The 16,018-nt window shown below is 33.8% G+C and overlaps 1 protein-coding gene across 14 annotated transcripts in view; it reads right to left on the reverse strand.

The window, feature by feature from the left end:
* The window catches only part of BAZ2B (bromodomain adjacent to zinc finger domain 2B), a 403,884-nt gene that overhangs the window by 81,170 nt on the left and 306,696 nt on the right, over positions 1-16,018 (reverse strand). For all 14 annotated transcript variants that reach the window (XM_063694870.1, XM_063694875.1, XM_063694874.1 and 11 more), the window contains 7 exons: positions 14,945-15,037; positions 14,772-14,833; positions 10,513-10,578; positions 8,733-8,798; positions 7,251-7,295; positions 6,978-7,010; positions 5,689-5,754 (listed from right to left, as the gene is read on the reverse strand). In XM_063694870.1, the coding sequence (XP_063550940.1) occupies positions 5,689-5,754; positions 6,978-7,010; positions 7,251-7,295; positions 8,733-8,798; positions 10,513-10,578; positions 14,772-14,833; positions 14,945-15,037 (431 nt within the window). The remainder of the gene's footprint in view (positions 1-5,688; positions 5,755-6,977; positions 7,011-7,250; positions 7,296-8,732; positions 8,799-10,512; positions 10,579-14,771; positions 14,834-14,944; positions 15,038-16,018) is intronic.

Genomic DNA, 16,018 nt, shown 5'->3' on the forward strand with positions numbered 1-16,018 from the left:
TTAATTAAAAAAAAATTTTTATCTTTCCTATGGTGCTAAATGTTAAAGTGTTTATATAAAATAATTTAACATTTGTTTATAAAGGCAATTTAATTTTAAAATTGAAATAAATTACATTTGCATAAGTATTGTTTAAGTATATTTACTATTTTGTCAACCAAAAAGTGTGTTTGCTTAAAAACTATCTACATGTGCAATTCTGCTTATTTTTTTACTAAATAATGACTGGTGTAAATATATAATTATGAAATATTCTTTATTACTTGAATCATTAGGAATATTATGCATTTTTTTCTGCTTTCTAATTGTTTATTATATGACTTCTGAAACCTGAAACTTTCTTCCATTTCATGGCTTTCTCTCCTAAAGTGCGGACACAGTCATTCTGTGATAGATGCACATTTAACAACCTTTTGCAGTTTATTGATCCTTGGGGAGACATGCAGAAGACTGTGTTAAAATTACTATGGTTGATTATTCAGTTAATATGAGTAAATTGATAATAAATTTGTGACTGGTATAGTTTGAAGTTTTCATAATGGAAACCAAAGATTCTGAGTTAAATGTTACTTTCTCATGTTGCTTAAACCAACCTTGTTTCTAGGTATTAGTAATAATGAAAGCAGATGTATTTCATATTAAATTATATTAGAAAATAAGCTTTTTGTATTCACGAGGCTAAAGATAATTTCTTACATTATGAAAATATTTATGAACTATGATGATATACTAATGGCCCTTTAATATTAATATAATAATAATGAGATAATTTATATAAATCTGAGAATTTTTTTTACTAATTATAAATTTATATAACGGAGAAACTATAAAAATTAGATTTCACAACTAGAAAACCAATAAAAATTTGAGAGTTTTTTAGTGAAAAATATATCGAAGTAGTACTAAATCCAAAAGATCAGTGTAGTGTACACAAAGAATCACACAAGTGGTGTTTTTGTTACCTCCTTACTTTGATAGGTGTGGGGAGTCTCTTGGAATAATTTCAGGTAATATAGGAGATTTTTAATCAACATGGTGAAAGCAATTTGTTTTTTCAATTTCATTACTCATTAAACACTATTCATAACATTTTCATTTTAATCCTAGTTTTCTTTCTTTACAATAGAATAATTAAAGATTCAAAGGTATTAACTTTTATAATCAGGGTTATGCACAAGCCAATTCAGAATTTTGAACTGTTCTTGCCTAAGTATCATTTGGCCTTCATTTTATAATAAAGTTTGTTCTTTAAATAGGTAATAACAGAAAATTAGTACAGATTTGGGCTATCAGGAGGTAATGGGTGGCAGAATATGAAGCCACAAGGTGCCCATTATTGACATTCCACGAGTTACATCTTGTGCATGTTAAGTAATAATGAGGAAATGGGCAAGTACATATAGGAATGCTTTGTTAATACTGAGGTTTATGTAAAAGACTGGGTGAAAGTTTTGATCATCGCTAAAAATAGGCCTTTTATTGCTTAACCACTTACACTGTTCAGTTTTATCTCTCTGATATGACTACTGCATCTTGAATATTCTTTTTGTTTTTCCCACAGTATCTAATTTAATCTTGGGCACACATTAGTAGTTTGAGAAATTAACAGTTGATCACAGATCTATGGGCACCATTCATTAGAGCAGTGGTCCCCAACCTTTTTGGCACCAGGGACCAGTTTCATGGAAGACAATTTTTCCACAGTCACAGGGGTGGGATGGTGGGGGGATGGTTTCAGGGTGAAACTGTTCCACCTCAGATCATCATCGTTAGATTCTCATTAGGAGTGTACAACCTAGATCCCTCGCATGTGCAGTTCACAATAGGGTTCACGCTTCTATGAGAATCTGATCCTGCCCCTGATCTGGCAGGAGGTAGGGCTCTGGCATCTGGCTCAGGTGGAGGTACTGGTCTGAGGCCCAGGGGACCCCTGCATTAGAGGAACATAATTCAAAATCAAAATGACTGATAAAATTACCCAGTCCATGAGTCCTGTTCATGGGTCTATGGTTATCAGATGGTAACATTTTTTTTAGACGGAGTCTCACTCTGTCACCCAGGCTGGAGTGCAGTGGTATGATCTCTGCTCATGGCAACCTCCGCCTCCCAGGGTCAAGCAATTCTCCTGCCTCAACCTCCCGAGTAGCTGGGATTACAGGTGTGTGTCACCGGGCCCGGCTAATTTGTTTTGTGTGTATTTTTTAGTAGAGACGGGGTTTCACTACCCTGTCAGGCTGGTCTTGAACTCCTGACCTCAGGTGATCCTCCTGCCTCGGCCTCCCGAAGTGCTGGGATTATAGGGGTGAGCCACCACGCCCAGCCAATAACATTTTAAGAACTCAATTTTACCTGCGAGATTATCTGAAACATTCTGATTGAGGATTATTTGTGGCATATGTTATTGCATTGTTAGATAATAGTTTCTTGAGTATTTGACTATAACAAAAGAACACCATCTAGAGTAAAATAAAATTAAAATATTTTACTATCATACAAAGAGAACTGCATAGAAAACATAATAATATACTCAAAATTTAATGATTGTTTTGTACTTAATTTGATTTTTTAGTTCTGCCACAATAACTTTAATTTTATCCTATCCATTCATTCATTTACAATTTTCTAGGCACCTCCTATTTACTTGGTTCTAATTGAGGCACTGGCAATACAATGGCACAGACAGACAAGAGTCCTGTCCTCACAGATCTTATATTCTGGGAGGAACTAGCCCATAAACAATAAGATGAGCGAATGGGGTGGGGTGTAAGGAAAAGCAAAATTAGGTGTTCCGGGAAGGCCTTTTTTTTTTGGAGACGGAGTTTTGCTGTTGTTGCCCAGGCTGAAGCGCAATGGCGCAATCTCGGCTCACTGCAACCTCCGCCTCTCAGGTTCAAGTGATTCTCCTGCTGGGAAGGCTTTTTTGAAAAGTTAACATTTGACTGATGACTCAACAACAAATAGGAACCATGTGAATATTTGGTGGAAAAACAGCAATAGTACAGACCGTTCATTCAGGAATAATAACAAGACAAAAATGACCAGAATATAGTGCATAAGGGACAAATTGTATGAAGTAAAACTGGAGTGAGAGGCAGAGGTCAGTGGGAAAATGCCATGGTGAGGAGTCTGAATTTTATCGTAATTGCAATGAGAGGCCCCTGGATAGTGTCAGGATATGATCTGGTTTACTTTTTGAAAAGATCACTTTGGCTGCTCTGTAGAGAATGCATAGGGAGTGCTGAGGAAAGCAATAATGAGAACAGAGAAACCAGGCTCGCTCTTTCAGCTATTAGGATTTAAGTCATTACTTTATGTACATATGCACTTATTGGCTTTATTTTGGTTTAATATTTTAACACAGTTGCCTTGCCATTTCTTTTCAAAGTATTTATGCTTAATATGTCCAGCCCTATTAATAACTTGTATTGCTCCAATATAGGTGGGTTAATTTTCCTTCAGCTCTTCTCCCTTTATCTGCTACCTGTTTTTAGACTTATAAGTAATTCAGATTTGCCCATGAGTATTCTGTATTCTACTTCTGTTTCTTTTTGCTTAGGACAAAGGTAGCTAGGAGAGGGAGAGCTATACCAGGTTTCTGGTATCTCTCAGTTTTACTGGAAGAACTGTAGCGGACTCACTCTATTTAGTCAAGAGTATATCCTTTTCCTCTTGAGAGGTGCTCTTGGGCTTTGATGGATTCTTAGAATATCTAATTTTAATCAGCTTTATTTATCCTGTGGCTACCACCCTCCACTCAACCCAGATCTCCTTCACCTCTCTGCAGCAGCTTCCCCCACTCTCCCCAGGCCCTAGTGGGCAAATATGAAAAACCAGCGGGAGGGTTCATGTCTCTGAGGCCTTTGGGGTGCCTCTTTCACCTGGGCATTCCTCCTCTCAGATGATCTCATTCTTACTATTTTACTGGATCTTCTCTTCTAATGAAGCCTAGTATGCCTGAAGATAACGTTCTGGGTTATTTTAGTTAGCTTTCCTCCCTGCCAAGAAAAACCAGAATGGCAAGCCCTGGTTCTTTTTATTCCTTCTGATTAAAAAAAAAAAAAACAAAACAAAACCCATGATTGGTAGGGAAGAACTTGTCTCCTGAGGGATTTTCTAGGTCTTTTCCCTGAGCTACTAATTGCTCCCTCCATTTCCATCTCTCCAGATTGAGAGAATTAGGTTCAGTGTTCAGGCTTTTAATTAGTCCCTTTCCTTACTCTTCCCTTCACTGTACTGTTTCCATAAGCGAATAGAGAGCAGCCATGCCAATTCCTGGAATACGTTACCTCTCTCTTTCCCTGACTGTCATTTTTCAGAGATTATGGTTACAATTACACGCACAGATGTATAGATTCAATTATTATGTTAGGTATAGAGGGTGTCAATAGGCCTGGGTAATCAAAAGGTTAGGGAAAAAAAGACAGCAGGAAAAGTGTTGGAGTAAAACTTCCATAACCTTTAGGAAAAGTCACAGAAAGTGATTGCTGTAATATATGTCACATGCTATGTTAAGTCTATGCTAAGAGGTAATCTATGTCAGTAGTTCGCAACCTGGGATGCATCTTGCTAGGCCCATTCTACACATACGTAGTATCAATGGTTAAGTACTATGTGGTGCCAGGCACTGTTCCAAGAACTTTACATACACAGAGACACATATCCATTTACTCATCTCTTCAGCCCTACAAAACAGAGTTCAGTATTATCTTCATTTTATAGATGAAATGAATCACAGAGAAGTTAAATAACATGCCCAAGGTCATATAGCTGGAAAGTAATGAAACCAGAATTCAAATTCAGATAATCTGGCTACTTTGCACAGGTTTCAAAACAATACACCTATTTTCTCTACACATCAAAAACCTATATTGCTAATTTAAGCTAGAGCTGAAACCAAAATACTGAAATACAGCCTCCCAGCTTCTAGATCAAACAGTGTCATTTTCATTAATTCTCACTTATTAAATGCTTATCTCACTCGAAAATCCCATACCTAGGAGGTAGGTATCATCTCAATTTTAAAGAAATGGCTTGAAAATGTAAAGCAAATTGGTGGCAGAACCAGCAGGGGAATCTGTGTCTTTCAACCTCCAAAGCCCCAGTTATAATGACTCTACTCAACTGTTTCAATACAGAATGTTATTCCTTTGTAACATATATCTATTTCAACCTTTAAGTGATTTCTATTAACCTCCAAATAAGCTCATTCTGATGTACTGCAATAATTTTCTTATTCTGAATTATCTGTTAAAAGTTATTTTAAGAAAAGTACTTAGGCCTAATTTTACATAGAGAATGCTAAAGAATAATTCTTAGGGCAGAAATCCATGGTCGGAATGATTTGTGTTTGAATTAGGACATACAAGATTTGTCTAGGCATGCTGTAATACTAGTTTTGTGAAACTCTGGTGTAATAAATAGCTACTTTTATCTAAACCAATGTTATTTACTACACTAAAAAAAGACAATTAAAATCTTAGCCAGGAAAAGTAACACATACATTGGAACTCTTCCTACATTCTTTTATGTTCTAACACTCAGTTGCTATCTCTGAACTTTTGGTTTGCATATGAAAACCAGTAAATCACAACAAACCTATATTCTGAAAAATTTATATTTAGAAGAGCCAATGCTTTAGGAAAAAGTATTACTTTATAAGGTAATATTTTTCTAGAAACACACACTTACTTCTGCTTTTTTACGAGCTTCCATAGCTTTCATAAGCATCATGTGTTGTCGCCTTCGCTCTCGTTCCTATTAGGCCAGATAAAATGTGGAAAATAACTCAGCCACAATTAACAGTTTGATTTTCCAATGAAAAAACAAAAACAAAACAAAAACTCAGTATAGCATGTTTAGCATTTATAGACAAGTCACAGTAAATACTAAATATAAGACAAGAATGGCCAGTCTGTGCATGTTTTAGTTCAGGTTTAGAAAGCAAATACAACAATCAAAAGCAAAAAGGTAAAGCAATGAACATGGAGACAGTGTAAACAGAAGCATACAAGATTTACTTATGGTCAGTTGTGATGCTCCTTCAAAAGCTGGCAGAACAAAAAGCATAATGGTTGGCTGGAACAGGTCAGTTACCTTACATCTGCTATTAGAAAAACCACAAATACTATGGCCAATTAAACTAATGGTTGTGTTGTTCTTAAAATTTTAGATCAGGAAGAAATTGATTTATAGTCACTTTAACTTCATGATTTTAGAGTTGGTTATTTTCAGTACAAAATCATTTTGCAAATCCAATAAGCCACCAATAAATTAGAGTTTTTTTAAGGCTTTTATACCAATTTAGTTAAACTAGTCTTGTTTCACATACACCACCAATGAAATGGGATATTCCTATTTACTGATGTCTGCCACCTGATACACTATTTAAAGCCACAAAAGCTGCACCATGGGCTCACAGGTGGAATCTTAAAGGCACAGTATGAAAATAAGGTAAGCACTAGTTTAATTTGACATTCTCACTTTACTTTTAAAATAAAAAAATCACTTATAATATCTCATCGATTTTTTTGTTTAAGCATATTTGGTTTCTCCAAAGGGATATTTCTAAAATTATTTCTAAAATTTGTCTATGAAACCAGAATATATTTCATATTCTCTCATCAAACAAACTCAAAATTCCCACTGTATTCAATGGCAGTTTTGCATCTAGAATGATGGGAGAATACGGGTCATAATTATATCTAATTGTATAGTGATCCAACTTTCTTTGTGACATCAGTAATGTAAATTTTTAGAGAGCAGCCTTATTTAAGGCTTGTACAATTCAATGTAAAATCTTGGAGATGCATCATACTTCTTTATAGACAGACAAGCAGATGTATGCAATGCACTGTGCTGTAAAGCCATGCAGCAGTATGTAATATGACAGCAGCCAGTGCTACACTTTATGCATTGCTATGACAACCATATCACAACCAAATCACAATGCGGTGTTAGATGTACAAAAATAAACATACCCATACCATATCTAGTCTATGCCTCTCCAACTCCTGGTAGAAAGAGTTGGCACAACATTATGAAACAGAAATCACAGAGTCATAAAACCAATTTTTTAACCCCCCAAAAAGACACCAATACCAAAGCAAGGCAATAAACTGTAGGTTGAAGGAAAAACTTAAGCAGAAATTATATCAGAAATTTTAAAGAAAATATTTTGAAGATTTTCCCCCAAATAGGTTTAAGCAATATTATAAAATGTACATTCAACAATTGTATATACATATACAGACCTGATGTTTCAGAAGAACAGCTTGTTGTCTTCTCATTTCTTTTTCCTTAAAAATAAGAAACTTTTAATACGTGATTTTTAGAGAAGATTTAGAACATGCTAAAAGTATTAAAAGTTCCTTTTCTGAGATTCTATAGTTTTTCATTAGGTTGAACCATATGAAATGGCCAATATTCAATTATTTTTTATTTATAAAATGTCAATTCGATTTTGTATGCTTCTACCTAACAAATACTTACATAGAAATCGTATAATATGGTAAATATGGTAGCAAGGATCTTTCTTCAGCAGTCATTTTAACTTAAAATTTAACGAATGACTGACCTAACTGCACACTTCAATGGCACATTCACTGAACTAACTAGCTAGATGGTCAGAGCCTATCAGATATAACCCACACATGTATTTTTAAATCAGTTTAATATGTTATGGTGCAACCCTCAAATCTAGCTGATTAGAACTCTCTCCATTCTGAATATAAACTCTCAAATATACTCTATAATTAACATCATTTTTTTTCATTTCTATACACTACGTATGAATTAAAGTGACAAAAACTAGGCAATCAGTGTGAAATTTTCATGTCCACCTATAATTCAGGGCACCATTCCAAGGGGATGGGGCTTAAGGCAAACCATTCTAGGAATGTCACCAATCTCAGTATTTCTATAAAGTCAAAATATGGATGAAATTAATATTAACGGCAGACATGAAAAGGCAGAAATTTAAAAAATAAAGTAAGAGAGTCTATGTAGAAAAAATAAACAGTTCCCTGGCTTTACAAAGTATAACTGTGGTGGCTGTTTCCAGTACCAGTAGGCTCACCCAGCTACCCCCTTTCAGTATTCAGTTACTGGTGGACGGCAGGGTGGGGGAGGGGAGGAAGGGGACAACTCTCCTATACCCCATGCCAGGAAATCAGAACAAAACACCCCCAAATACTTGAAGTTAAAATAATTAAAAGCAGCTAATTTTATTATTGGTAAATAACAGTTGATGAAGTTTGGCTTTTGCTTCTGTAGGCTTTTCATTTTTAATAGATAAAACAGTTGCTGAATATTAACAAAGAAAAAGTTATAAAGGGGAGAATCAGATTGAGACTCAAATATAAACATACCTATACCATATCTAGTCTATGCCTAAACATAAACATAAACATAAACATAAATAACACACAAAACAGTTTGGGGGGGGTCATTCTTATCTAGCAAAATTACATACAGGTATTAAGCAACAATTTGCATTTCTGATTTGATGTCTCCTAAACAGCTCAAAGCATTACAAAAAACCCTGCATAATAAAATAAAAATACACATACAATATACATACAAATAAAAACATACACTATACACATGTAGTATCTGCTAAACATATTTTCAGATAGTCATTTTGAAGAAAGCTATTTTTTCATATAACTGATGCCAGTATAACATATAGTTTTTATTTTTCAAAAATAAAAACTCTGATTCTCATCTAAACTAACCTTTATTCGTTTCTCGGCCTCCAATAATTTGGCATTTGCCGCTTCTTCCTTCTTTTTCTTTTTAGCCTGTGCATGCAAAACAGGTCTCAAAGTCATGCAACAGCACCACTACAACTTGCAAATAATGTCAGACTTGAAATGAAGCTACATGTCTCACAAGGTACGAAACAGTATGTAACACATATGTAGACAATTACAGATTTCCCCCCAGTTAACATTATGTTTAACGTAATAATTTTGTTTCTAATTTATAGAATAGCATTAGAATACACAAAAATTTCTTAGAGTCATAAGAATATGACAGCTTTTCTTCTTCAAGCTTTGTTAAAAGTCTGAAATAATTGAGTGTTTATGTTCTTTTACCTTAAATTTTAATCACAGAAAAGTGTTTTATGTCACTTATTGTTTTTCTGATTTTAAAAGTAAAACATAATCACTGTAAAACATTTAGAAAACAGAATAGATTTTAATTAATAAATAAAAATTATTTCAATAATTAGTAATATTTGAGAATGAACCTGTTAACTTTATTTAAAATTTATTTTTAATACTTGAAAATTTGAGATAAAGAAATTCATTATTGGTTTATGTCTATTAAGTGAAGCATATTAAGTCTGATTTTTCCCATCTCTGTATAGTGTGGTTAAGTTCAAGCGGTTTTTTTTAATAGAATGAAAACTTGTAATCTCATCTTTCATGAGGCACAATCTATTGAGACCATGCTATTTATCAAACATAAGCTTTATAATCTTAAAATCATTAACTGTGTAAGTTTCATAACTAGTAGTTACTGTCAGTTTACTTTAAAATAAAAACATTTTCCATTTCTGGTTTTTAAAATTAATTTGAAACGGGTAAGAAAAAATGTGTGTGTTTCTAGAAGGAATAAAACTCTAACAGAGAAAACCTCAGCTATCCGGAGCCCTCAGGGAATAAACTGTTCTATAAAGCAGCAGTTTCCGGAATGGTGGGGAAGTTGTAATAAATTTAAACATGAAAAGTTTATTTTCACTCTTTTAGATGGAAATAATTTTGAGACATGCCTGCTTAGACACAGTACACTAAACGTAATTTGGCGTTTTCTTGATGACTCAGGGCAATTATTTTCAACATCAGTTATACTGCACAGCTCCAAAGAGTAATGCCTTTGGGCTATTAAGGTTTTGAAAATTGCTTGCTATTCAAATAAAAGATTACAGGCTGTTGCTAGGCTTTTCAGTTCCTATATATGCTAGCTGAAGTTTTCCTGTATTTTTTCCTTGCTGTCTTTTGCCTATTACTTTTGCTGTTGCCAACAGATGTCCTCTATCTCTATTCTAATTAGCCTTGCAGGGGAGAGGGATATGCTAGAAACCAGAAAAACAATCTGATAAAACTTTGCACATTTAAAATTTACTTTTACTTTTGAAATCTTACTTCTGTAAACATTTGTTTCTAAACTAAAAGTAAATATCAGACTATAAGCCCTAATGATTTTTCTTTTGTTGTTTACTTTGATAAAAGTAAAACATTTTAGCGCATGAACTTTATGACAACTCCACTAACTGCTCAGAAGTTTTCCTGTTTCTTTTGCCTCATTTTGTATATCTTTACTGTTGGGATTAGGTTAGCTTGCTAAATAAGGCTCAGATAAAGTTTTATTCTATGCAGAATGTTTAAAGAGAATATCTGACAAACATATTAATTTGTGTGAGAAAACATGCACGCAAAATATTTATTTTTGCAGACTTAAAAATATATGGCTAAACTACTTTAATTATATTAAATTTAAGACTTCTACCTCTAGAATTTGCTGAGCTCGAAGTTCTTTTTCCATTCTGATTTGCTGTATTCTCTTAATTTTTTCCTGTAGGAAAAGTTATGATAAGTTGAGATAATAAAATAAACTATCTGAGTAAAGAGTATTTGAGTGGAATCAAATAATTAAAAATATAAGTACAGGTCAGGCGCGGTGGCTCACACCTGTAATCCCAGCACTTTGGGAGGCCAAGGTGGGCGGATCACAAGGTCAGGAGATCGAGACCATCCTGGCTAACACAGTGAAACCCCGTCTCTACTAAAAATATTAAAAAAAATTAGCAGGGCTTGGTGGCAGGCACCTGTAGTCCCAACTACTCGGGAGGCTGAGGCAGGAGAATGGCGTGAACCCAGGAGGTTGAGCTTGCAGTCGGCCAAGATGTGCCACTGCACTCCAGCCTGGGCGACAGAGCGAGACTCCGTCTCAAAATAAAAAAAAAAAAAGTACAAAATTACCAAAGGATGGACATAAAAATTTCATTATTTAGCATAAAACCATATATATTTTCATGTCTGAAATTAATATGATTTGATAAGGTTTCTCACAGTAATTTGTAAAATGCAAATGCTAAATAAACAGAAACTCAGTGAACCAAGCTGATTAAACTATATAGCCTGAAGATCTTTATAGATATTTGCAGTTACAAATAATACTTAACTTGAAATAATATAGGACTGAATAGCAGAAAAATCGAGTATCAGCAGTCAGAAAACATACAGCCAGTTCTGGATTACAGTCATTTATTGAATGGTCTTGAGCAAATAATAACTATTCTTCTATAAAATAGTGAGAGGTGTTTGCCCTTTCTCATTTGTCACAATTAAATAAAATGCTTTAAAAAGTATATAGTGACACAATTGTAACATTATTAACAATTTCCATTCTAAAATTTATTTCACATGTTGAATAGCATGATAATATAACATTGCTTTTAATTACAATTAGCCCATTTCAGAAATAACCTGTAACATTATTTTAAAATTAATTAATTATAATTTAACATTCCAGGGAATTATTTGTAGGACATAATTGGGGTACACATTGTCTAAATTTAATGAACTGGTTATTGGATATGTTTTATAACTTAGTGATCACATAAATTTTGATAAAAATTTACATTTTAACTTAAAAAATTGTCTCATATTCTATAAACACATTCTTAGCAATTTCATGTTCCTTAATCCATTCAAAAGTCCCAAATTGGCATTGATGAGAATAAATACAAGTTAAAAAAGAAAATTCAAAGTTTCCTACTTGAAAATTGTACTTATCCTAGAATTTCCAGCACCAACACCTGTATTTCACAATGCCTGCTCCCATCTCCAGATGCTAGTTGTACCTATTGAAGCTATACATTAATATGCATTTTAATTTTTTTAATGTACACTGATGTTATTGATTCCCTGCAGGATTCTACTGCAGGATGATGAAATTTTAGGAATTACTGTTTTGATTTTACAAGACTGATCACATTCTTTGATTTTGGTGATCTTATCATGGTACTGAATATTAATTGTAGGCTGTCAAAAATAAAAACCCCAAAGTGGGCCAGGCACTGTGGCTCACACCTGTAATCCTAGCACTCTGGAGGCCGAGGCGGGCAGATCACCTGAGGTCAGGAGTTCAAGAAACAAACAGTGCTAGGTGGTGAAACCCCATCTCTACTAAAAATGCAAAAAATTAGCTGGGTGTGGTGGTGCATGCCTATAATCCCAGCTACCTGGGAGGCTGAGGCAGGAGAATTGCTGGAACCCAGGAGGCGGAGGCTGCAGTGAGCAGAGATCGTGCCACTGAATTCCAGCCTGGGCAACAGAGGGAGACTCTGTCTAAAAAACAAACAAACAAAAAACAAAACAAAACAAAAAACAAAACGAAAAACAAAACCCAAAACCCCAAAGTGTATCTTTTGTGTAATTTCCAAATCTTAGAAAAGATTGATCCATATTTGAAGTATTTATTTGAATTAGAACTTGATATCTGAAAAAAGTATACTCTTGATCTGACTTTTCTGCTCTTGTCAATTATAACATTATAAGGTGCTATGTTTTCAAGTCAGCAAAAGTCACTTGTTGTTCTCTTATGCACAGACAGGCAGGGAATCTTGGGGCTTACGTACACAGTCTAAAGCTTTATCTTAAGTATTCAAGTGACTTTTATATATATCCATATATATTTGGTAGTGTTATCATTAGCATGCAGATAAACATGGTAAATTACTATAATACAGGTTAACTTCGTAATGTTGAGTACTCAGCCACTGAGCCGGTCACTTTACATTTAATATCTTGTCAATCATTAAAAAATCATAGAAGCTTAAATTATCTTCTTTTTACATAAGAGAAAACTGAGGTTCTCAGAAAGTAAATATTTTGTCTAAAGTCCAATACTTAGTAAATATAGAGTCCTCGTCAGATCCCAATGCCTGTGTGCCTCCTGCTTTGTAATAATATTTCTGAAATCTTCCAGAAAACTGTCTTAAGGACTATCTGGTGATATTTTTGGTCTACTAGGTGGAAAAAATAATCCAAAGGATGAAAACACATGTACTATTTTATTCTAGATCAAATGCTGACTTTAAAATAGACCCTATATAACAGAGAGTATGAGTAGAATTACTCTATACTTTGATTCACTTTGTCGAATCAAATAAATGAGATGGTATTCTGAGATTGGCCTCAGATAAATATCTTGATAAATATTAAGACCAGTTCATTTGCATTAATATTGCTGGAAACTTTGGAGCTCAATGCTTTTTCAATGAGTAGCAAAGACCATGTGGATTTAGGTTGTAGCTACTGTAAGACTTTAGGATCATAAAGCTGAATTAAAAGTATTGATGGGATCTAATGAGTCTCCAGCCATTAGTAAATAGAATAAGCTATAAAACTTTTTCAATAAAAGTATAACAGAAACAACAGTATTTCACTTAAAAATGAAATATGAACTTATTTTTTCATATATACTCTTTAGTAAATATATTTTAACGAATGCATTCACTAGCCTATTTCAGGTCAATCTTACAATGTCTAGCAGTCACAATTAACAAACTAAGGATGGAATTCAAGTTTACAACTGCTACTTTAAATTATGGTGGTAAAAGAGTATACTGTGTAGTTGGATGTTTTATATTTATCTTTAAAAAGTTGAGCATGTGTTTTGTTGCCAGTCACTGCAGTAGGCACTTTATGTTCATTATCTCATTTATTCAGATATTGCAGTTAACTTCTTTTATGATGGAAGAAATAAAGACTTAAAGGTTAAGCCATTCATTTAAGGTCACAAAATTATTAAGTAGCAGAGCCCATATTTAACTGTAGGCTGACTGACTACAAACTTAAATCCTAAATCCCAACTCTATATCAACTTCTCTAGTCATATTGCTTTAGTTAATACTGGAAGAAACCTTGGAGATAACCACTTCAAATCCAACCCAAGCCATTTATTTAGCAGGTATTTATATAGTAACATAATTGATTTCATTTCATTCTCAGAAATAACTACATGCTTCCTAATATTTTTAAAAGAATAGTACTTTCTCCCCATTTCCTTTCTGCTTTAATGTTACCATGAATATGAGGAGATGGGAGAGTAGTTTACACATTCTCATCTTAAATGAAGCTGAATACCTTCTCACTTAATTTTTACCTATGAAAATTTAAAAATTACTTCTCTTACCTAAACTTAATTTTGAAAATCACATGGGGAGAAATATTGTAGATACAAGACAGAGAACTCTGGATTTGCTAAAATACTGCTGTCATCTTTTTTTTTTTTTTTTTTTGCAGTGGCAACTTTTAAGTAATCCTGAAAGCATTAAGAAGCAATGAAGGCAAATCTTATTTTGTATAACTTGAATTTAATTTTCTACTAATATTTTACATGTTTAAGAAAAACAAGCTTTTATTAAAATTTGAACATTTGAGCAATATACTTCATTGACTGATACATTAATTTAAAAATTCTGAAAATTGTTCAAGATATCAACTTATACAAAGTCTACCAGGATATTAAAGTACTTACACAAATTTACTGTTTGGTAATCATTTCTTTAAACACTTGGAAGTAGAAGACTTTATTAAAAAGGTAAAATTTTAATTAATAGAAGATAGCAACTTTCTAAATAAGACACAAATATTAATGTGAAATATAGTTATTTAAGAAATCAAAAATAATGTACATTACTAACAAATCCTCAAAATAAGTCCCATATTTTAAAAGTCACTTCCAATGTATACACATACCTGCTGTTTCATAATCTTTATCTGTTCTTTTTGCTTCCGCTTCTCCTCAGCAGCCATTATTGCTACAAGAAACCAAAGAATAGATATCATCAAAAAGGGAATGAAGAAAAGAAAACTCGTATGAATTCCCCAGTACTGACTCTTCAAGTTTATGTTACATTTAAATCACTCACCTTGTTGTTTTTTGGCTTCTTTAGCAACCCGAGCCTGTTCCTGCTTTTGAAGTTTTCTCAAAAGCTTTATTTGTGCTGCTTGCCTGGCTATTTCTGAAAAACACAAAATTTCAAAGAATATTAACAACTTTGTGTAACTACTAACCAAAAACAATAACTGTGTGAAAATGGTATCATCATAAAGGATATAATTATTATTTTTTTTTTTGAGATGAAGTCTCGCTCTGTTGTCGGCTGGAGTGCAGTGGTGCGATCGCAGCTCACTGCAATCTCCGCCTCCCAGGTTCAAGTGATTCTCCTGCCTCAGCCTCCCAAGTAGCTGGGATTACAGGCGTGCGCCACCACACCCAGCTAATTTTTGTATTTTTAGTAGAGATGGGGTTTCACCATGTCGACCAGGATGGTCTCCATCTCCTGACCTTGTGATCTGTCCGCCTCGGCCTCCCAAAGTGCTGGGATTACAGGTGTGAGCCACCACTCCCAGCCGAGGATATAATATTTAAGAAAATTGCCTAAGGTCAGACAGATACCAAGTAGAAGAGTGGTGTGGTAGACAACGTCATGTTCATTCCAACGGAAACTGAATGTTCATTCCAATGGAAATAATCAAATTATTTCATCAAATATGATCCCATATCTAGGACTACATAAAAATGAGGTTTCTTTTAATCTTTATCAGAGAGGCTTATTTAAGTACATTTTCTTCACATTTCAAGTAAACCCCACTTAGTGGGAAAATAGCTGCTAGTATTTTAAGACTTGTAATGTAGCTTCAGTCTTAACATATAAAAAAAAGGAAGACTCTCAATTAAAACAAATACAAAGTCCCCTCCCACCCAAACTTAGTATTTCAATTAGCTATAATGGTTAAGCTCCTGAATCCAGTGATATTTTCATTTATGAAGGAGAGGGACTAAATCTGCTAAATAAAAAGAAAGCAGAATTTCAATGACTTTTAAAGACAACCTAGTTCTTATAATCTTCAAGGATACATGTATGAAACTAGGATAGATGAACAAAGTTAATGTCCCCAATTCTTCATTTCTCCTTTTATCCATGACATTTGTAATGTGA

Source organism: Gorilla gorilla, chromosome 11, assembly GCF_029281585.2.
Source record: "Gorilla gorilla gorilla isolate KB3781 chromosome 11, NHGRI_mGorGor1-v2.1_pri, whole genome shotgun sequence".
In the NCBI taxonomy this organism is placed as follows: Eukaryota; Metazoa; Chordata; class Mammalia; order Primates; family Hominidae; genus Gorilla; species Gorilla gorilla.